Source organism: Ptychodera flava, chromosome 18 (assembly GCF_041260155.1).
Source record: "Ptychodera flava strain L36383 chromosome 18, AS_Pfla_20210202, whole genome shotgun sequence".
Lineage (NCBI taxonomy): Eukaryota > Metazoa > Hemichordata > Enteropneusta > Ptychoderidae > Ptychodera > Ptychodera flava.
Window position 1 is genome coordinate 14,161,873 of NC_091945.1, and position 24,877 is coordinate 14,186,749.

General features: G+C 37.1%; 1 protein-coding gene across 1 annotated transcript; it reads right to left on the minus strand.

Moving 5' to 3' along the window:
- Window positions 1-1,038: 1,038 nt before the first annotated feature.
- Window positions 1,039-24,700, minus strand: LOC139116926 (natural resistance-associated macrophage protein 2-like). Its single transcript, XM_070679660.1, has 17 exons — window positions 24,572-24,700; window positions 23,051-23,240; window positions 17,831-17,953; window positions 17,029-17,107; window positions 12,196-12,343; window positions 11,261-11,331; window positions 10,099-10,166; window positions 9,574-9,729; window positions 8,939-9,008; window positions 8,395-8,492; window positions 7,501-7,590; window positions 7,088-7,117; window positions 6,100-6,320; window positions 3,664-3,733; window positions 2,890-2,967; window positions 2,591-2,623; window positions 1,039-1,755 (listed from the first exon to the last, which is right to left on the minus strand). The coding sequence occupies exons 2-17, from the start codon at window positions 23,228-23,230 to the stop codon at window positions 1,633-1,635; spliced, it is 1,638 nt and encodes a 545-aa protein (XP_070535761.1). The 5' UTR covers window positions 23,231-23,240; window positions 24,572-24,700; the 3' UTR covers window positions 1,039-1,632.
- Between the last annotated feature and the right edge of the window lie 177 nt (window positions 24,701-24,877).

The window sequence follows — 24,877 nt, forward strand, 5'->3', positions numbered from 1 at the left end:
TCAGCACTAATTCAATTATCGTCCGCAAATTCACACTAACTGGACATCCCTGTCAAAACATGCAAAACTCCATCAGACTGATACGAAATCAACAGTCCAATTTTGGGTTGAAGTGTTCAAACTTCAAAGAATCTATTCCAACAATCTAGCATGTTTTGCAGAGTTTACATACAAAGTCTGAAAATCAACCAGTTTCTGCACTTTCACACTTTTGTCATGGAGAGGGGTTTTGGGGTCGAATAAAACGAGCTAAGTTTGCCATGCATGTGTTTTAATCATCCATGGTCTTCAGATGTCTAAAAACGATATTTTTCAGTGTTTTTGGGTAAGTATCATATCACTGTAATACAATTCAATGTTTCAAAACATGACAAGTAGTCATGTAACAGTACTTAACTTACTGTGAATAATCTTTCATTTTCACACACACTAGATACATCAACCTGTACTGCATGCATTTAACTCAATGAGTTTGTGTTTCCTAAACGATCTTGAAAAAATAAAACATGTAAATCTTGACCCTATTGTTCATTTCTATCATAACTTGAAAGTAACATGCTCCGAGCAAATATACTGAAAACAAGTTGTGCTGAACTTTCAAATCTTTGTGCGTTTCACCGCCGACAAACATTGACAAACTGTCCAGAGACATGGTTGTAAATGTCGGTACAAAAATTCCAGATATGTTTTTTTCCCCAGGTCATGTGACCACTGCCTGACCCTGTTACTGTGAGGTAGAACGTACTTCATGGTTGGAATGAAAAAAAAAAGGTCACATGACACATCTTGGAGTTCAACTAATGTTCATGCAATGTACTGCACAAAATTGGCTCTCTCATACTGGTAACCATGCCAACAAAGATGATTCAGTCATCCCACAGCGTTTTTATGACTGCATCTACAGCAAAGTAGTTGAGACATTTGATACGTGGTAAAAAACCCCAAATAAACAAAACAAAATTCTGTACGAAAAACATTGCACTGGTGACTCTCGACCAGAAAATATGCCACAATGTTTCCTTTCCTAATTTTCAATTTATGAAATAAATTTCCAACAAATAGAATATGGCTCAGAACAGGAAGATTTGCAGAAACTTATCCCAAATGAGTCACTCTGCATGAAACGTTTTAGTCATCAACTCAACTTTCATTGGATTGTAAAGAGAAGAATTCATTATCAAACAATGTATCTTTGGTGTAACAATTCATTTAAAAAAACCCAAAAGGCAAAGGAAATTTAATAAGAATGTGGAAAAAAACCAGCTTAGTTCATATTGCACATTACTTCCTTAATTCAAATTAAACAGGTCGATGAATCTTGTTATATGCTTGAATAACATATTCTCTCAATATATCCTGTTATAAACCATGAATAATGAGATGAAACTACCAAACACCCAAAACTTTGACCCTGTATCTGCCTGCCTCACAGCTATGATAATATCCAAAACTTGTAGGGTGTGGGCTGACCAATCAGAGCACAGCACACTATCTGTTGCTATTGATAATCAGAGGATGACCAATCAGAGAACGTCTTATAAAATAAGGTGATAAAGTAATAAAATGCTGACCAATCAGAGTACAATACACAAAATCTTCTCAATGTATGCCTGTAATCTTGAGGAGGTCCGTTTAATTGATATTATTTCCATTTGGTGTTCTTGTAGAATCAGACTTGCCATCTGAAGCAGCATAAGACGGTCTGTCCTGCAGCCAGACATGCATTGATTCAGTCGCTTGACCCAGTACCCATACCTGCGATAATAAAAATTATATTATAGCTTAGTCAACACCATTGAATTTGTGATGTCATCACCCAGACTATTAATGAAAATGTAACTATCCGATTATCCAGAATTGTAGCATTGTGGCCACAGATTTTTTCTCCATCTACTAATTCACTGGCATTGCCAAAAGTATAAAATAACAGCAATAATGTACCCCCTTCTGGCCCATAATGAACTCAAGCAAACTTTGCACTCCATAGTGTACTCGGCTTCGCCTCGTACATTATGTCGTGCAAAATTTGCTTTATTTGTCCATTATGGGTTGGGAGGGGGTGCATTATTGCTTAATTATTGTGTGTATAAGATTTGAGTTCCATTCTACATTCTTTGGACAAACAAAAATTTGTGTTAAGCATGATATAATATTATTTGAGAATATCTGGCCACTGTTGAAAGACCAGCATCTGTGGGCTTTTGGACAATTCTAGTACAGTTACTGGTAAAATATGGTCGATGAAATTCTCTGGAAATGTATTAAGCCACTGTATCAACCAATCGCTTGATAATTCAAAGACAGCTCAGCCATGATGGACGAAATTCTGGTTTTCAAATAAACTATAACTTTTCCTTGGTGAACTAAAAATTTACTGTAAAAGGACTTGTATTTTGTGAGCAAGATACACAAAGTTATGCATTAAAACATGTAAATCCACAAATACTGTCTTTTAGTGGTACCGAATTATGTACTATTGCGGGGTCAATTTGAATTTGTTTGTAGCAAGAAATACTGAGAAATTATTGCAAATGTTACCACGGGGATGTTACCATGACGATGTCATGCACCAAAATGAAATGCAAATTACCTTTATTCTGTGAAATCTTTTCAGACCAATTGCCTGTGAACAAAAAGTGCAACAATGATGGTTAAAACAGAGAAACATCTTATTTGGTTTTTTTTACCAGTATACCTATGTTTGCAATCTTCATGTCAAATGGACAGTTTATACTTTCGCAAGCTGAACTTACAACATTCAAATTTGACGTAGTTCTAGAATATCCAATGTGATCAATTTTTCAAAGCAGACATTGTCTGACACATTGATGCAATGTCACTGATATTCAAGTCCTTCTGAACAAATCATAGTGAAAATTTTGAACTCACCAAGTACAGTACAAATAAACAATACACCAATCCAATTATGGAGATGGGAAGATAGTAATACCAGTGACGGGGTACTTCCTGTCAAGTGAAAATAGTTACTGATAAACTTTTTGCACTTCCAGTGAAAAAGTTTCTTTTAAGACCGAAAATTATCACATTCAAAAACTTGTTATGAAGAATGCCATGACAATTGTTTTAAATGGAGTTCACTCATATGGTTGTAACCTTGAGCTTGACATGATCTTGAAATGTGACTATAATGAATAGAAATCTCTATATGAATCGGGGGTCGCACTGTGAATGATACAGAAAAGAGATAATGAACCAAGGCAAATTCCATGACTTGGAAAGACGCATCACATAGGAAGCATTTTTGGATCAAACACTGAACAGTGGTAGCTAGAACAGAGATGACACATAGAGATCAAGTATGGAAAGGAATACAATGCTAAAAAGTGCTACTTTTTTTTTTCCTTTTGTGCACTGAAGAACGGAATTTTCAAAATAAAGAGTGAATAATACGGGACATGTGAATATTAATCGCTAATATGAAATTTGCATAATGGATATATATAGCACTTCAAGAATTCAAACTGCCATTGCATGGGTGACAATCCCCAGGCTGCTCAAATCACAGACCAAACAAGATAAACTCCCTTGAAATTGCAAAACTCATAGAGGCTATATACACATACCTACAGACCTTTTGGATTTTGACATGTGACTGTCATGTGACTTGCACATGAACTGCAAAAAAATTGGAAAGCTACTCACCTGAACCACCAAGAAAATATTGATTCCCATGACAACCAAAGCTAGAACCCACACAACTATTTTGGTAATGCTGCAACAGATTGAAATCATGAAAATTTAACTTCATTTGATAACGGGAAAGAAACTAATGTCAGAACTTTTACTTACAAAAGTTTCACACTTCCCCATCATTATTTTTCTTGTAGAATTAATTTTGTTTTTATTCCTTTCAAGTTGACTTTTTGTAATACAGGATAGAGTACTATATTTTTCATTGCGTACAGTATTTTGCACTTTTGCTTAAATTTCACCTGCTTGCAAACTCAAATGGAAAAAATACCGTCAATGACGCTGTACCTTCTCTAATGTGTGGCCAGGTCAGGTAATTGTTGTTGCATGGGTTGTCGGTAAATAGTTGTCGGAAATAGTATGATGTAGGGGCATGAGGTGGGATATGGACCCAAAGAACCCAAAAGATGATTAAATACATCAATCAAAAAAATTCTAAGCTACAGTATAAACTGCCTAAAGATAGTTCAATGTGGAAAAAAGTTAAACAATTCAGAAATTAACAGTCCAAAATAGTAATGACGCACTTCCTTACTGACCTGAGTGCATGTGAAATACACAACCTGGCATCTGTAAATTAAATGTATACCAAGTGATCATTTCCAGTCACTTTTAACTGTTTTTAATGGATTTTCCAAAGAGTCCTGTGGAAATGATGAAAAACGCTTATCTGGTCTTGTGTTTGTATAACCTCATGGCTGATAATTGTCATAGTATTGAAAAAAAAATTGAAAGTGAAGAAATTACTGTTTTTAATAGGCATATTTTCCTTGAAATACATGACCGTGTAAAGAATATATGCTAAAAGTGTTTAAGAGTAAATTTCTTTTCAAAAAATAATTTAATTTGTGACCAAAGGATTTTTATTCTTTGAGTTTACAAATTCAAACATTGCGATTTGTGCAGTGCAAAATTTATAAAATGACTGAAAAACAAAAAAAAATTGGCAGAATTACAGTCTTTGTGATGTAAAATTATGGGTTGACATCACGATAACTGTTAATCTGTTTGAAGTACTAATATACTATAATTTAAAAAAGAAAAATTCATGCAGAAACGGTAAAATATATTGTCAGCAATGTAGTGTTAATTTTGACTTTACATCAAAATATGCCTTTGCTGGATACCAAATATATAGGGCGAAATATCAGCCATGTTCAGCAAAATCCACACAACAGCATTGATCCTTTTCTAATTTGATTTGATTTGCTTATGTTATCCTTGTATGACAGTCAGTTCAATATGGAACTTGAACACAACACAGTGAATAAGTATGCTGTAAATGAAATGGTGTGGCTGCATCCACATGCAGCAATAGGAGTGCCTTTGTCTCTCACCCCTCATTTCCAACCTGTCCCATCCCTGAAAAATAGTTTGGTCTTATATTTATAATGTTAATAATTTCTGTATTTGTTAAAATGTGCGCATCTCAAAAACTTTTGATCATAAACATTTTCATTGTTTTTTATAGCTGACCAATCAGTTAACCTGTTTTTTTGAATATTTGCGCATTTTTCCTCAGTATTTGACATTTTCTGAATACCTTCTTATTCAGTTTGTCATTTTCTAAAAGTTTAAATGCTCCATTGTGTGGTCAAGCTTTCCACAAGCATCAAATGTTGTACTTCATATAGGAGGGTCTGCCTCTAGAGGGCAGGCATCATAAACACTCCTGTGTTTGTTGATTAATTCCTCCACGTAAACTTCTGATTGTACTGTAAACATTGAACATGGCCGACGTCCGATTTTCTGTCTAAAACTTTCACTCATTTTCGTTCATATGACTCTGAAACTCCAGGAAACGATTGGGAAGAAGAGAAAGGGTTATCTTGAAATATTGAGGTACTCGCCGATATTTTGCAAAATTAAATGAGAAAAAATGCAAGGAAAATGCCGACAGGCTTACCGATGACAGTTTTCAGACTCGGAGGCATATGATCATCTCTGCAGATTATGCAACAGGCCCAGATCACGTGAGGCCATGAGGGGATATCCACGCAACTCAGTACCAAACACTAGCACTCACAGAGTGAGCAAACACAAAGTGAGTACCCCTTACGTCAGCTCAGTAGTCTGTAATAGATTGTAGTCAACTAAGAACCTTGGAGAAAGGCTTAACACTGTGGCTATGCCGCTAAGTCTCTTTTGATTTTTGTCATAGCTCAAAATCGTTCTCCCACACCTCAACCTGAGCCATGAACACCCCCACCAGTTTATGATATGACCCATCACAATGGCATGACGTCAACGGATCTTGACAGACGGAAGTCTTGACAGACAGAAGTTCTTGACAGCAGCATATTGGTTTTCAACTCTAATACCTTCTCTGTCTATAAATAGACACGAGAAGGTAAAAAGCAGCTGATGTTTCCTTCGAGAAAATCGTACCTTCCATTTTTAAAATCTCCCATGATTCTCTGACTGCTGGTGAAGTGCAGCACAGGTATGAGGGCGAATGGAAGTTGTATGCTCTGCAATATGTTGAGCCACTCGTTCAGTGAGTCCAGCTGTCTGGTTGCCAGGGCAGCGATGAGGACGGTGGGTACCATGGCGATAGACCTTGTGAGCAAGACCCTCTTCCACTTAGCCCAGCGTATCTGAATAAAACCCTGTCACAATGTGACAAGAAGAAAGAGTTGAAAAATTCAAACATCGGTGAAAGAGAAAGTATAGACTTCAGTGAGCCGTATCTTCAGTCTGATTATTAATTCACATCTGAACATTAAAGTTATACTACCTCTAACTTTTAAGCCTCTGAGCACCAAAGTCAATTTTTGTCACCTTTATAAAATGTGCCCCAGTCAAATATTTTCAGCTTTTTGCCAAAATTTTGGTGAAAAACTGTAACCAATGAAATGTGATGTCCATTTGATCAAAAATTATCAAAAAAATTATAGAAAAATTCATAAAAATTGGTAAAATACTGCACTGAAATTTTGGTGGGACAAATTACAGCATTGGAAGTGTTAACGTATTTTCGATCATTTTTCTTCTGCTGGTAAAAGACAATTTTGTCCTCTGCTCCCCAAAATATTAAAATGTTACATGTTCAATTTATCAACACAACCTGTACGTGTTGTGTAATGACCAACTTTATGTTGACATCTGAATTTTAATCCAGAGTTGAATTTATCTGTCAACAATGGCATATTACACACAATGCACTGTTTGCAAAGCTGATATTCTACACTCAACACACTTTCCGGAGACGAAGAAATGTGTGGGACAAAAAATTAATAAATTTATCAAAAGCTATTACAGCTATTATACATTTAACACCAGTATTCCATATATGTCATGCTTTCTCTGGTTTGATCAACACCAACATTTACAAAGACATTCAGTTTGAACAAAAAAGAATATTTTAGGATCTTACCTCCATGACAAACTGACCAGCATAGGTACCCTGCAAATGCAAACATATTATGAAATCAATATTCCAAGAGCATGAAATAGTGATTCAAGCGATATAAAACAAACCATACTGAATCTCATTGTACTATTCCTCAACTATCCTATGCTACTTTTATTTAATTTATATCAGATGTTTTTACACCATGAACAACACAATGTTTTTCAACAAGAGAGGTTTCGGTCATCTTGTCATGAACATGCAGCAAAGATTCTGGATCAGAAACGATAAAGTTCCACATCCAGTAATTGATATCTTTTCAAATAACACCTATCTGAACTGTGGGAGATGTCAAGTTCATTGCCATATCTAGCCTCCTGTGACATCATTTTATCCGTCGTTATGGCTGCCATCACAACCACATCTCATATACTCACTGTCATGGTTGAACTTTGACCTGCTGCTAGGATACCAATCCCCCAAATGATCTTCATAGCTTCACCATATTTGTCATTAATCCATATCCCCTTTAGAATCAATGGACATATAATACTAGTTAAAACACACACAATATCAAAGATGATGGAAATGTTTTTTTCATTGACCCATTCACCTCTATTTTCCAGTATAGAAGTCCACCTTTGCCGAAGAAAACAATGGGATTTTATCAAAGTTTGGTAGTGAGAGGGTTAAAATGTATATATTTCAAGTGCGCAGGTCAAGGCTGTATGTCACTATTCCAAAAAAGAAATGCGTAAGTTTTCATGCATTACAAAGTTGAAATACTTCGAGTAAACACAACAACAGAATCATCAGTCTTTGCACAGCATTCATGTAAATCTATTTCCGAAGCTGATAAACCCTCTTTGTTTCCGGGCAACTTCTAAAAATTCTCGCTACCTTAAGTGGCTTTTATCCTGTGCTATGGGGTCAAACTGCATTATATTGAAATGCATTCTGGGTAAAAAGTTGACTTCTCACCACATCAAGAATGTGAGATAGTGATCTGATATTTTTAACACAAATGCAACCATGTTTATGGCAAGAAATTTTTGTTTGATTGTGAAAACTAATGCATCTTTTCATCTTTTTAGACATTTCTGGTACGAAATTCCTGTATAACCTAAAACTTTACTATGATTTCCGTAATCTCATGAATATGCCCATGTGTTTTACTTGTAGAAATCTGCCAAATTGAAAATATGGTCGTCTGCCTGAGAATTTTATGACTCACTCTGGCGGCAAATTGTGTTTAAGATACTGAGAATTGTATTCAAACTGAGCATTACACATCCCATCGTAGGAAAATGTGACTCAAGGGTTAAACTTACGGCAGCTCTAAGGCTTGGGTCTTCCCTGTTGTAAAAAGCCTCTGCAAATACGGCTACCACAAATAGGTTTATGATGAACGATACAAAAAGTGCGATGGCTGAAAGAGACGAATGACAAAATTTGAACTATGAACTCAGATATTGTTATATTAATTGCATAAAAAAATTTGTGCTACAAATTCTTTTCAAGTGTTCTTGTTTTTCGTGTGTGTGCACATGGTAACATATATCAACCTCAATTAAAATCGGGTGAATAAATGGCGAGTTCTCCACTTCTGTTCATCACTTATTCACTGGAGACTAGCAAGAAATGAACAAAAGATTGTATGTATACAAAACTGCATAGCCCTTTCTGTAAAATAGTATGTTAATTTATAAATCAAACTATCAGTAAATCAATCAATCAATCAATTAATTAATCAAAACTCAGTGGTTGCTAGGAAACGCAGACACTTCACACTGTCGTCAATTGCCCTGATTCAAATCTTTTCTTTGGATTAAGAATTTCCACCAAAATGACATTGGTTTTTTTTTTCCTTCTTACCAGATTCTATTGCATAGTACATATTGGCTTCCTTGACCTTTGACTTCTGTCCTCTGTTGATGTAACGAGACTGTAGTGAAGAGAAAGAGTTAGAATAATTAATCACAGTGGTGCAGCGACCGTGTTCTTGATATTTTCCCTTGGAAAATATTTGTATGCTTTAGATTTCGGTGTATATTTGGTGAAATTTTACAATGACAAAAGGTTGAAATACAATTCTGACATGCAGAATAGCATATACAGGTGCAAAGTCAGCAAGTTGAGTGATTGCTTGTACTGGTACTGTGAACATCACCAAAATATATGCATGAAGACCTTGACAGCTGGCAAATAAAAATGATTATCAAAGTCAACATGGCTGGTTTTAAAAGTATCTCAACTCTGCTGATATTAAACAGTAAATATTCATCAGAATTTTTTTTAACAGAACTGTTGAAGTTATAAATACAATAACATCAATAATGATTCTTTTGTAGTGCCAATGTTTTGATGAAAATGATGAAAAATTATGCCCAGGGCTCTGAATGTCTAAAAAAAAAATTTGTCCAAAATATGGTTATCAGAAGCCAATGTGGTACACTCATTGCTATGTTTAGTATCAAACGTACAGCAGCAATTGGGTCGGCTACACTTACCAGGACTAGTGCGGAATGAAGGTAGATATTATGAGGCATAATGACAGCACCAACAGTTCCCACTGCCATGTCAATAGCATCGGTACTACAGTTATGACAGTATGGTATGAATAAACCTTTGAGTATTTCAACCTGGTCTGGTTTCACTGTGATGTACTACAAGAAACGAGGAAGAATAGATTCAGGGATGAGAAAATATGATTAAGTAAAAACAGAGTGATGCGGGTGACTCACCCGCATCACTTTCTCATTAATTAAATCATGTTTTCTGATGACCAGAAACACATTTATCGATTTTTTTTTCCATACATGAGAATATCTCATTTACCACATATTTTTATACACAGTCTAATAAAGGCAAATCAGCCCTCTGATACATCCCAGCATACTTAATACAATTATCAATACAGAAAATCAATAAAATATCATATATAATAATATTAATAATATTTTAAATGTTGGAAAGAATCTTGTTATATTGAAGAAATAATTTACAGAAATGAACAGAGTCTCTTTTTAACCCACCATGTACATGAATGCAGCTGCCATTGTTGTAATCAACGCTCCAAAAAATGCTTCAAGTTTGCGGAGACCTGATGAAGAGAAAAAACACAGCCAAATGGATGAGCATATTGTGTTCTGAAACATTTGATAGATATGACAGTGACAAGTATTTGATAGAGGGCGCTGTCAGACTGGGGAGATAAGGGCTGGATTTGTAGCACAGAGCTTGAAAGTTTATAAACAATGCACCAGCAAAATCACAGAGCTCTAAACTGACTATTTTATGTAGTCCAAGTGGACAGCCATTTTAAGAAATTAGTAGTCCCATGGCAAGGGTTGGTTATCCTAGGACTAACAACTATCATTAATTTTGAACCCTGAACTACCACCCTTGCCTTATTCCACCGACACATCCATCTTTTCAAGATTAGTCAAGAAACTGTTCACTGTACATTTCTCCTGTAATGTGCTATTGAGTCAGTGCAATGTTTTTATATCAGATTTGATCGGGGCAAGAACCCTTACAAAGGGGAAATACGGCAGATTTTTCCCCTTACTGTTTAAAGGCATACCGTATTATTCTAGTGAGGTATTGGAGGGTAATCCCTGGATAAAAAGATGAATATTTGCTGACATGACAGAGCATGATGGAGTCAGAATTCAACATTGTAATACCCCTCCCCATTCTCTCATACATAGATCCATCCATCATGTTGACAACAATGGGATAAACCGAACAGTATGGTGAATTAATTTTATTCGTCTTTCACAATTTCATTGACACACTCAACTAAAGTGAATTCATTAATTTGTTTGCCATGTTACCTGATGAAGGATTCTTAATTATTTAATGACTATTCTAAATTTTTATGATGGGTCATTAATTTATTTACAGTTTAAAAGTATTCACTTATGTATGCTTTTGTGCATAAATGAATATAAATCTACAACACTCCAAGCATACTATGGTCAATATGCAGTAGTTCACAAAAATAATCATCTCAGACTCACTGTACACTTTCACCTTAGTTCAAATGACCAATGTACTGTAATGCTCACTTGTGCCATTCATTTACCCTTTGCACCCCTATTCTTTGTAAACAGGTCCACAATCATCACTGATAACAATGGGGTTGGGCCAAACCATGGTGGTGAGAGGGTTAAAGTTACCTTCTGTACTCACCATAATTTTCAAGAAACAGAAATGTAAATGTGTCAACACCAGTGATTAGAACACCTGCCCATATTGGCACTCTGAAATAGATAGCAACATGATTTCACGGTGAGTTTTGTTTCATAAGAAGTTACAAAAGCAACAGCTACACAAATGGATATCCTTAACAGGAACTTGCCCTATAAAAGCCGGATTATTGTAAATCTATGCAAATGTTAAAAAGCAACGCTACTGTTCGGACGTGCCATGTTTGGTCCCAGAATCCCATAACTTTGCCATGTTTCAGGCGTTCATTGTCATTGAATCTTGCATATGATGTCTGTGAATATATGGCGACTGAACCAGACTTGAAAACTAACTGAAAAAATGTTCCGATTCTTGTTGGAGAATGCATATGTTTCAAGATGTTTTCCCTGTACGACCATATGACCCCTCTTGCATAAAGTCACGAAAGTGCCCATCATGATTATTAGAATTTCTCATACAGCCAAGGCGATGCTTTGAGAATTCAAAAACTCCCGCTCAGTATATGCAAATGGCTACGTCATCAGTAATCCCCCTATTGTGCGCCCACGGTCCTGTAACTTCCCGTTTAACACACATAACAGTATACTTGGTGACTGAGGGCGCTATATGAACATTTTGCTTTTGGAGTCTTGTTTGAGATTCTAATCCCAAAAGTCTAAAAGTCAGAAGTAAGATTTCACAATTCAATAAAAAATCAAGAATTTCTTTAACTGCAGTATAAAACCCCATAAACTTCAGTTGTCTGCTATCAATAACTCAGTTTACATGAGAGTTGAGGGCAGTATAAGGTTGGGGTATGTACAAAATTTAAAAGATCATGATTTTATCACATCTATCATGTCTAAAACAAGCACGCAAGCAAATACATTCATCAGGCGTTTCATAATAATGGAGCAAGGCTAAAGTTTTTCACTTACTTTCCACTGGAGAGTAAATTAATAGCGATGGCCGAGCCAACCACTTCTTGAATGTCACTGCCGATAATTGCAATCTCCATCATCAGCCACAGAACAATACGGGGAACTGGGGAGTACTCTCTGTGGCAGACCTGCGCCAAGTGATGACCTATGGGGATGAAGAAAGAACCCAGTTGCTATGGTAATTATGAATTATTCAACGACGGAGCTGACACATTTTCCTAAAGTTACAGTTGCAAAATCATTAAGTCTTAAAAGGAAATTTTTTTTACAAAAAATTATTCAAAAGATGAAAAATAAGACTTTGTTTTTAAATCTAGGCTAACGAACTCCAAGCTCCGACTGAATGTAAAGAATACATTGTCATCAGAGGTCAAGTGCAACAGACTGCAGAGGACAAAGTCAAGTTGCCTTGCATGTGACACATTGAAATAGTGGCTGTCACAAGTGTATGTACCAACTTGTCTACCACAACTACACTCTACCTTGTTGTCAACAATGACAGACATCTCCCTTTTTCAATAATTACTTGCAGGGGGCGTAAACTATTCAAAGTCTCTCGCTGATATTTGTTTCTCAGCTTAAGTGCTCTTGTCAAAATACTGTGCCAAGTCAGTGAACTGGTAGATGTTGACTGGTCAACTTTTAGATCAAAAATTCAATGACCCACACAATTTTTGGACACTGTGCCCTTTAAATGCCCAACTTCATCAAGATAATGGGAAAGTCAATACGTGTTTTCGAGAAACATAATCCTATGTAAGCAACTCACTGAAATACATTATCTACGATCCCTGGATACACATTTATTTTTTCTGTGTGTCAGTATCTTATCTGATTATCAAGAGGGGGACGCCATTACAGAATGAAAGAGCACTGATCCAAAATTCAGAACCTGAATTGTGTGAACAGTACAGTGAGTGGACAGGTTATTGCAAACGTGAGTATGTTGTTACTAGATTAGGGATGCGAAAGTGCAATGCTATTAGTGTTCATATATTATTGCTGAAAATTACTGACAGCTGATATGAAGCAAAGATGACTGAAAACTCTTTTCATTGTTGACCAACAACATCAGTACATGATGTTTCTGATGTGTTTACATGATTTATTTGTGTGTGCAAGCATGCTTGTTGTTTCCTAGCTGTGCCCACTAAGTCAGGACAACATTTTTATCATCCAGTATGGCTTGGTCACTGAACTATTCCTCTTTAGGGATGGTGGTGTGAGTTAAGTGATTTTGTCCGTTTTCTTACTGTGCTAAGGCAGAGATATATCTCAGGGATAGAAATACTTTTTTATTTCTTGTGGCAAAAGTTTGCCACTGGATATAAAATCAGGTGGCAATTATGAAAAATCTGGTGGCAGTTTAACACATCATGTGATCGGTATACATGTAATACAACATTTTGTCTTTGCCATATACTCATTCTAATTTATAAATTCTTCAAAATCTGGTCAGTACACGTCACAAAAAGTCAACCCACACTGCAGGCCTCAAAAAAAATTTTTCAAACTTACTAACCGTGGGACACGTGAATTTCATTTTTACTTGCCCGAGAGGAAAAATTACTTGCCCTAAATTTCTAATAACTGTACCAGTAATTTGTAACAGAGAGCAAGAGTTTGACCATATGAAGTGAATTCAAAGAGGGAAAAAACATATTTTAACATGGACTACATGTACATCTTGTTAAAATGAAGGACTATTACCAAATCTGAAATGTCGCAGAAGAAATGTGAGAATACTTTTAATTAGTCTTTTCTGTAGATTTGGCCATCTAGAAAACATCTTTGAATTTGGAATTTTTCCACAACCTAATCCAAATTAAAATCTTTGCATAAGAGTAATAAGATTGTGTGATTTACAATATGCATGGCTGGCTGCTGCTCTTTATTATCAAGCTGAGATCACAAACAACTGCTCTGCTAGTGTTTATCTGCCAATGCATACGCACATGTACATCTGCAACCCTTTTACCCATATGTTTGCTCACTGAGCACAGCAGTCTTTCAAAGTTTTATTTTGATAAATGTATTCGTCAAGAGAGCAGATACATGTAAGATTCAAGTTTCGTTTTCGTTACTCTTCAGTGCAGATTTGTTTTCTGTAAGTGAGAGCCGATCCCTAACAACCAAGGTCATGTAATTTGAAACTGTGTGCATCTCACCATGGAGGTAGCTCCATGATATCACGCACTACGTAGCTGCAATATGTGGCCTCCTTGGTCGACTGAGCCCGTTTCGACTACGATGTAAACTTGTACTTTTTCAACTGGTTGTTGATTTACGTTGAACAGTAAGCATTGCCGAGATCCATGGCTTCGAATACGTTTACATCCATTTACCAAGCACATGGTGCAATTACACTATCGCGTGAAGCCGATCGACTGTCATACGACTCATACACTTGCACAAAGAGAATGGCAACCACTGTCAAGAGCAGACCACTTTACGGCACACATACAAAACAGTGAGTTCACTCCGTGTCGCAAAACTCTATTTTTACGACTTTTTGTGTTTTACAACAGCAAGAACGATTATTTTTCGATGTCGGGCGGATTTTCGAGGGTTTTCAGAAAAAACTTCTGAGAGTTGAAGGACTTACAATGATTGTAGGCGTGTACAGACCTAATGAAATACGTTTTCAAGCTTGAATTGTCCAGAGCTTAGTTAATTCAACCACTGGTGCACTTGCCCGTCGGACGGGAAGCATATTGACTTTTCTTGCCCGAACGCAAAATTCACTAGCCACGGGCGTCGGGCAATAGGAATTTTCGAGCCCTGTATACTGGCTAATGAATTGCAAGTATTTATTATTATTTAATTCATGCAGGCTGCAGTTTGGCTTTGTTTTCAAAATGTCACAACATACTTTTATCTTGTGCCGTATGACTGCATATGCGGCTATCACAGAGGGAAACAACATGTCAAGTGTACAAAAGCTGCTGTCATCGATATGGAGATTAGCCAATCACAAGTTTGGATTCACGCTATGTTTTCATTCATGCCAAAATGTCGCAATTAGTTTGGATTTTTTTGCTAATGAGTTTTTCCGCCGTCAGACAACGCGTGTTCCTTCAGTGTTCCTTCATTCAAGCCGTAGGATCGATGACATGATGACCCAAAATTTAGTGGCAGAAAAATACCACCAGAAAAAAATTTTGGTGGCAGATTGACAGTTTTTGGTGGCAAATGCCACCATTGCCACCGATTATTTCGAACACTGTATCTGTATTCAAATCTTTGCAATTCATGCAATTAATCTTCACTGCTAAAACCTGGGTGGATTATTCTGTCAAATCCTGGATGTTAATTTGTCACAGAGTTGAATCCATGGCCCAGTATCTCTGATGTGAATGTGTGATTAATTTATATGCATGTACAGTTGTCATGACAAAATTTCAACACCACACTGGGTCACTGACCCATCCCTTTTTCAGAATGGCAAAGTCAGCGACTGGCTTTGCCCATACTCCTACTGTGCTCAGTGATCAGTCCGGGTCAGCTCCAAAATTGGAGACGCTATACCATAATATTTCCCCCTCTCATTAGCCAATCAGCGGCTAGCGCGCCATCAGTAAAAATTGTATTTCCTGGCAACCTCCACATGCGTCCTTCGTTACGTACGCCATACTGTGTCGAACTCCCGCGCCGTATTCTGTCATGATGTCGAACAGTTGTGTGGCCACTCTGTCAAAACACAATTTCAAAATCGCGTACCAGTTTTATTCTGGCTAAGACAACCAAACCCCATATATCGCTGTGATTCCTAGACTCTGGCTTGAAGTCCTGCGAAATATAAATCGTGTACCCACACAGATCGTTCAGAATACCCCATTTGTATCGGAGATGGCAGCGATACAAATTCTACCGTATGGGGAACAGTTGTGTGGCCACTCTGTCAACACATTTTCAAAATCGCGTACCATTTTTAGTCTGCGTTTGACAACTACAAAACAGGTATCGTGTTAAAGCTCTGACATTGCTCTTCTTTCTTGCAAAATGTTATACGCGTACCTACACAAATAACCTTTATAACAGTATTTCTAATAGAGATGACGAACATCCACAAAATGATTCTCGGTACTTGAGCGAAATCGATAAACTGGGGGTAGAAATGAATCGTCAATATTTCGAATATTTGTTCACTAATCGGACTTCTTGTTGGACATGACCTTCTGCAGAACACGTGGATTATGTTGACTGTCGAAATTCGTCGAAATTCACAAGACAGGGGCTTAATAAGCGGCCCAAAACTGCCGATCACACTTGGTGGGTAATTTGTGACCCAGCGTGACCTGTACTTTATTAATGATGTAATCTGGTCGATGATTGGCTGAATGCCGGAATACATTATCATAATGAGTCTCCAATTTTGGAGCTGACCCGGACTGGTGATCATATTGTATGTTTGCGGTTCACATGCTATCAGGTAAAATGCACCTCGGGGACCGAACTTTAGATTCTCAAACTTTTACAATACTTCTTAGGTCTACTGCTTGAGTGGGCTCATTTACAAGCTCGTAGAGTAACTGAACTTTTCACCCTCTTATTTTGGTAGCAATCTCAAATGTAATTTGTCCCCATAGAGTTAACACCAGGATGATGGCCATTTTGAATTTTAAGACTCAGTAAATATCGGTTTATTTGTCTCTTTGGTTAAAAATTTTGCATAGTGACCCTGTATTTTGATTCTTTTTTTCGAAAGACAATGATTTAAAGTTTCCCCACGGAATGCTTGAGCAAAAGTTTAGCCTTTCAATTTCGAAGCACAAATACCTTAAGTATAAAAGATCAACTGAGATTAAAGTTCTACGAAAGGCAGCTTACCTGTAACACAGCCAAGCCTCGCAGCTAGCAACTGCAGCACTAAACCCATTACAGTGGACCACATCAACACCCATAAGAGCTGAAACATAAAGTTGAAATTTTTTCAGTTAGAAATGCCCTCCTACAAATCTCTTTTCTCTAGATGATGCAGTGTTTCCTTGACCAGTGCAGGTATTCAAAATTGATACCGAGTGACTGTCAATGGATTTGCATACATAAACAATGTTCATTATTGCAACAATACACTTTGTATGAGTTGAATGCTGTTATGTACATCTCCAGTGAAATTCACATGGCATCAACAAAACCTTTTCTTCAACAGCTTTGAAAAGAGAGTGAGATGACTTGAAAAAAAATGTTTTAGATATTTGAAACATTCACTGTTACTTTGTGCATTTATGGTTCTATGCAGATGGTCTGCAAACTAACGATAGAGACTGTCTAGATTATTTGTATTCAATTGTGAGACATATAAACTAAAATCGGAGGAGCATGTGTAACAAAGGGTTATAATGTTTCAATGATTTGGGATGAAAAAAGTGGAAAATGTATTTCCTTGTAGCAATTTATGACAATTTTTTTTTTGTGCGCAAAAGAAGAATGGATGCCAAATGCAAAGATTTCATAATGATTCTCATTTTCCTTGTGATTATAAAGTCTGCATACATACTTACAAAGACCTGATGAGTTTTACAACTCAAAACTTTACATGACAACGTTTGACTTTATACTCATGAAAGAAATCTGCTACTTTATTAGTGATGATGGGTGTTCAAAGGTCAAAGGTCAATGGGGCACCGACCTTGTAACCTGCAATTGCTCCAGACATCAAGTCAGACTCTATGTTGCCAGGATCCAAGTAAGCAATGCTCATCAGAAAGCCAGGACCGGTAAACGCCCATAGTTTACGAAAACTGAAAGATGCCTGCAAGAAAAAGGATTATGTAAACACACCTGAACACAGTTTCGAAATAAACAAGTCATCGTTGATGACACAGTCCCCACTTGTTAATGGGTACTTTGATTACATGTCCTAAGAGGATAGAGTCCTCTTCATTAATTGAGACATGCCCAAGTTTTGGCTAAGGACACGAAAAAATTGTAACAAAATGGCTGCCATGCAGCCATATTGGATCATATCAAGAAACAAATTGACATACATATGTATGACATAGTTTAATGTCCTTGTACCAACTTTGAATAAAATCGGTTAAGATATGCCTTAGAGTATTATGGCCCTCGACAGGAAAAAATCGTAATAAAATGGCCGCAAGGCAGCCATATTGGATCGTATCACATAACAAATTGACATGCATATGTATGACATTAGTCAATCTCCTTGTACCAACTTTGAATAAAATCCGTTGAAACATGTCTGAGTTATGCCTCTGCATATGAAAAAATCGTAATAAAATGGCCACACAGCAGCCATATTGGATTGTATCACAAAACAAATTGACATGCATATCTATGACATTGGTCAATGTCCTTGTACCAACTTTGAATAAAATCGGTTAAAACATGTCTGAGTTATGGCACTGTATATGAAAATATTGTAATAAAATGGCCGCCTGGCGGCCATATTGGATCGTATCACAAAACAAATTGACATGCATATCTATGACATTGGTCAATGTCCTTGTACCAACTTTGAATAAAATCGGTTGAAACATGTCTGAGTTATGGCTCTGTACATGAAAAAATCGTAATAAAATGGCCGCCTGGCGGCCATATTGGATCGTATCACAAAACAAAATGACGTGCATATCTATGACATTGGTCAATGTCCTTGTACCAACTTTGAATAAAATCGGTTGCAACATGTCTGAGATCTGGCTCTGTACATGAAAAAATCGTAATAAAATGGCCGCCTGGCGGCCATATTGGATCGTATCACAAAACAAAATGACGTGCATATCTATGACATTGGTCAATGTCCTTGTACCAACTTGGAATAAAATCGGTTGAAACATGTCTGAGTTATGGCTCTGTACATGAAAAAATCGTAATAAAATGGCCGCCTGGCGGCCATATTGGATCGTATCACAAAACAAAATGATGTGCATATCTATGACATTGGTCAATGTCATTGTACCAACTTTGAATAAAATCGGTTGAAACATGTCTGAGTTATGGCTCTGTACATGAAAAAATCATAATAAAATGGCCGCCTGGCGGCCATATTGGATCGTATCACAAAACAAATCGACGTGCATCTGTATGACATATGAAGTAATCCTTGTACCAAGTTTGAATGAAATCGCTTCTTGCATCTCTGAGATATCTGCGTGAACGGACGGACGCACGCACGGACGCACACACGCACGCACGCACGGACGCACGGACGCACACAGCACGGACATGACCAAACCTATAAGTCCCCCCGGACGGTGTCCGTGGGGACTAATAACCCTCTTTTCAGTTCAGAATAATGTGAAGACATGTCAATGACATGTCTCCCTTTCCAGTGCATTATACAATTGGCAGCTATCAAGCTGTTGGACTGACTGGCCAATCACAGACTGTGTTTAGCATTAAGTACTCCTCATGGTCTGTTTATCTTGTACCCTTGAAGGTCTGTTGAGAGCAGTGTTTCATCTTGGCTGTAGGATTGCAAGGTTATCGCAATTTGATAAGTAGTCAGACTCCCCCTGTCACACACTGATGGTGGACTTCGGCCGGCAATGGCAAGACATTCATTCAATCATGTGATAATTCCTAATAATGGTACCCTCTTGTAATTGGGGTCAGGGGTGGGCAGATTCCCAACACCCCTATTAACTTAGTATCCTGGATGATACTTTGTGGACACTATAGGGGATAAACAGATTGCATAGCTAGTGCCTCTCCCAACAATTCATCGTTGATGACACAGTCCCCACTTGTTAATGGGTACTTTGATTACATGTCCTAAGAGGATAGAGTCCTCTTCAGTAATTAGGTCTGTGATAAAAATACTTTGATACAGATGGCGCTCAATGGCCAAGAATGAGTTCCATGGTGATGAAAACATAAAACCAATGTAGGCCACCATCCTAAAGTTCATAAAATGAGTCATCCAGGAATTAATCAACAGGATGTTGCAAAACATTTTTGCATATAATTCTAACACTTGACAGATTATCACTGGTACCATATTTCATAAAGTTTGATGCAGTATTTACAACACTATGAGATCAACATCTGTATCAAGTTTCATCACATTTGACGTTGTATTAATTTGTGGCTATATCACCCTAATTAGGAAAGTTCATTACTTATGCAATTACAAATTAATTAAAATGACACTGATAAATGTCTTTTTCAATGCTAAAGCAATGTGACCTTAACATCAGTTAACATCTGTATAAAGTTTCATGAATTTGATGCAGTACGTATTTCTTGACATATCAGCCTACTTACGAAACTTCAATAATTGACATGTTGCTGCTACATGATGTGAAACAAATTGATGAGCATATGTATGAAATAGGTCAATGTCCGTGTACCAACTTTGAATGATACTGGTGGAAATATGTCTGAGTTATGGCTCTGTACATCTGAAAATTGTAACAAAATCACCGCCATGCAGCGATATTTGATCTTACTGTTTAAAAAATCAACATGTATATGTATGACGTAAGTCAATGTACATGTACCAACTTTGAATAAGATCAGTTGAGACTTGCCAGAGTTATGGCTCTCGACATGAAACAACCATAACAAAATTGCTACCATGTGGCCATATTGGACCATCTCGTGAAACCAATCGACATACATATGTATAAATAAGTCAATGTCCTTGTACCAACTTTGAATAAATTTGCTTGATACATGTCTGAGTTATGGTTCCGGACATGAAAAAATCGGGAAAAAATGGCCACATGGCGGCCATATTGGATTGTATCATAAAACAAATCAATGTGCATAAGTATGACATAGGTCAATGTCCTTGTACTAAGTTTGAATAAAATCGGTGAATAAAATTAGTTGAGACATGCCCAAGTTTTGGCTAAGGACACGAAAAAATTGTAACAAAATGGCTGCCATGCAGCCATATTGGATCATATCAAGAAACAAATTGACATACATATGTATGTATGACATAGGTTAATGTCCTTGTACCAACTTTGAATAAAATCGGTTAAGATATGCCTTAGAGTATTATGGCCCTCGACGTGAAAAAATAGTAACAAAATGGCCGAAAGAGAGCCATATTGGATCGTATCACATAACAAATTGACATGCATATGTATGACATTAGTCAATCTCCTTGTACCAACTTTGAATAAAATCCGTTGAAACATGTCTGAGTTATTGCTCTGTACATGAAAACATCGTAATAAAATGGCTGCCTAGCGGCCATATTGGATCGTATCACAAAACAAATTGATGTGCATATCTATGACATTGGTCAATGTCCTTGTACCAACTTTGAATAAAATCAGTTAAAACATGTCGGAGTTATGTCACTGTATATGAAAATATTGTAATAAAATGGCCGCCTGGCGGCCATATTGGATCGTATCACAAAACAAATTGATGTGCATATCTATGACATTGGTCAATGTCCTTGTACCAACTTTGAATAAAATCGGTTGAAACATGTCTGAGTTATTGCTCTGTACATGAAAACATCGTAATAAAATGGCTGCCTAGCGGCCATATTGGATCGTATCACAAAACAAATTAATATGCATATCTATGACATTGGTCAATGTCCTTGTACCAACTTTGAATAAAATCGGTTGAAACATGTCTGAGTTATTGCTCTGTACATGAAAAAATTGTAATAAATGGCCGCCTGGTGGCCATATTGGATTGTATCACAAAACAAATCGACGTGCATCTGTATGACATATGAAGTAATATTTGTACCAAGTTTGAATGAAATCGCTTCTTGCATCTCTGAGATATCTGCGTGAACGGACGGACGCACGCACGGACGCACACACGCACGCACGCACGCATGCACGCACGCACACACGCACGGACATGACCAAACCTATAAGTCCCCCCGGACGGTGTCCGTGGGGACTAACAAAACCCAACAGTTCATATCTGAAGATATGTCAACTAATTATAATTTTCACATCTCCCGTTAACTGTAATATTGTATGAATGACATATGTTTGGAGGATTGAATGTTAATGTTATTCCCCTGGCTTAACCTCCCGCTGCAAATTAATGGTATAAAACTACTGAAGCTCTACAATTTTCTGGGACAAAGTTTGACTTCTGCAGAGGAAAATAGGTGTGGAAATGTTAGAGGGCCAGTAATGCTAACTTTTGATGATTTTTTCATGATATTTATTTTACATGTCAATTGGAAATTCTTACTCTACTCCCAAAAGAATGTTGAAACATCCATTATGTAGCTTGTCAACATAACATCTACATGTGCAAAATGCATTGTTATTGTTTACATTTGACTTCTAGTCCGGGCCAGAATCCAATTGTCAACAATAACAATGCATTCTGTACATGTACAGGCTGAGTTGACCAGCTGAATACTGTGTATATCAACATTCTTTGGGGAGTAGAACAAACAATTATGGTTGACATTAAAAACAAAAATAGTGAAAAAAATCATCAAAAGTTAGCATTACTGGCCCTTTAAATATAATTATTGGCAGGTTGCCAAATGTCATGTCACACACCCTTTATTAGTATTATGTGTCAATGCTCCAATAAAAGGGGTGTTCCAACAAGTATTTCTTTGAAGTACTTTCTAGTTACATCAAGAAATTGAATGGCAGCCTTGACTGTTATAGCCGCTGATGTAAATATATGACTATCAGTAGAATAAAATATTCACCTCTTGTAGTGAAGAAAAAAAATTACATGCAACACTAGTATCTAAGTTGGTTACTTTGTCTTTTTAGTAAAAAATTAAAGACAAAATGTATCTAGTCTGGTCACTTTTACAAGTGATTTCACATGGACTGGGTATTTCTGCCTCATCTGTATTTTACAATATTTTTGGAACTCACCCAGAAATTAAATATGTAAAGAAAACAAGAAGGAAAAAAGTTGCACCTACACTTTCTGTTTCTGGTATCTGTATGGTCCCAGGCGTTATTTCAAATCCTTTGACTTCATCATGTTTAGGAGTTGTTTCATCATCGGATGGAGCTTGTATCGAATTCTGCTGCAGATGGGCATCGTCACTGATCTCTATACCAGTATCTGTCAGCAGTGGCTGCTTTCCGTCCCCACTCATACTTCAGGACCTTGCAAAACAGACAAATACGAAAATAATATGGGTGCTTTGTTGCTTTCAATTTCTTGTGTGTCGTTTCATATCACTTCAATGCAGTGTTACAACAGCACAGTGTGATGTATCAACAGCACAGTGTGATGTATTTAAGCAAACACAATATGGGTTGTAATAATTTTGTTATCATAAAACTTAGGCATTCTTATGCAATAGCTTCAGTATTAGTATTAAAAAATGGCCTCAAATTTGTTAGCAAGCTGCTACATCATACCCATAATAAACAATTCACAAAATTTCACTTTACAATTCTTTGATCTTGAAATTGTACTTAGGATGGTGACATGATGCAGTGGTGACATCAGCGTATTACCAAGTGAACACTATGTGCCCAGTTAGAATCATTTTTGTGTCCACACAGTTCCTTCTCTTCCAGTTGCTTATTAATTGACTTCATATTGAGTGAAACTGAGCACTGCATCGAACTCAAAATCTGAGGTTGTTTGCTTTTCGATGGCCTATCAATCATTCTACTTGTATCAAATGGTCATGTTTAAACCATGGAGGTAGAAGCGAGATCTCCATGTTTAAACCGTAGACCTTTGAAGTTCTACATTTAAAACCTACACGTTCACGGCTGAATCTCTCAGTTTCACGACCATTGAACTTTCAAATATTTCAAGGCAATAAAACACTCGGCCTACCATGCCAAAATTGGGAGAAACTTTCCCATAAAAAGTGAATGTTTACACTCCGCGGTAAGATTTACAATTTTGTAACATGATTTCAGTTGATGCACAAAAATACAAAGACATGTTATGGTTTTAATCCAGAGTTATTATAGAAAGTGTGTTGTAATGTATGATTGATGGGATGAGATGGAAATACTCATCTGCCTTAACCTGGCATAAACAGCCCCTTCTTTGGGTCGGCTGGTCATGGTCACCCCATATATGTGGCATGACCGTGAGCCGCGGGCTGACACATGGGTTGCAAACCCCGCCCACGATATTTTCAATATTCACATCACTGATCACGAGAATGTATTTGGGATATAATTACATTGTCATGCCGCCAGCGGTGCAAGAAGAGCGACGATTGGACATATTATCGTTATGGGGCCAAAAAAATTCTTTTTGCAATCATGCAAGTAGTATTCGAACGCGACTCCAACTGAATTCTGAATTCATCATGATGTTCATCACTTCAAAGGCTCCACAGTGCAGTACAGTGACAGTGACGGCCGGCGGCCGGCCGCGGCTGACGTCGACAGTCGACGAAGTTTGTCCATCCATGATTTCAAAACTGAACTTCTCACTGAAAGATGGGGATATCGAAATTTCTTACCAGCGTAGCAAAATGTGTTATCTATTCAGCAACATACAGCTAATCAACGGTAATTCTGCTCTGGATGCGGATGGGAACGGTGGTGAAATGATCAATCCGTGCGACCGCAGTCATGTGAGATGATGACACTACCTTTAACCTTTTTGGGGTCAAATATTCTGACCCCCCTTCTCCTTGCCAACAATGTAAAAATATACCATCCTTTATGAACGTAAACACTCATGGTGATTTATTACATTTATGAAAAAATCAAAATTCCTAGTGCAATTCCATTATTAGGAGTATTGCGAAGAATTTTTAGTTTTG

Coding starts and splice junctions, on each gene's coding strand:
- LOC139116926 (XM_070679660.1), bottom strand. CDS start 23,230: ATGAGTGGGGACGGAAAGCAGCCACTGCTGACAGATACTGGTATAGAG. Junction 17,954..23,050: donor AGATACCAGAAACAGAAAGT/GTAGGTGCAACT, acceptor TTTTTCTTGCAG/GCATCTTTCAGTTTTCGTAA. Junction 17,108..17,830: donor GAGCAATTGCAGGTTACAAG/GTCGGTGCCCCA, acceptor TTTATGTTTCAG/CTCTTATGGGTGTTGATGTG.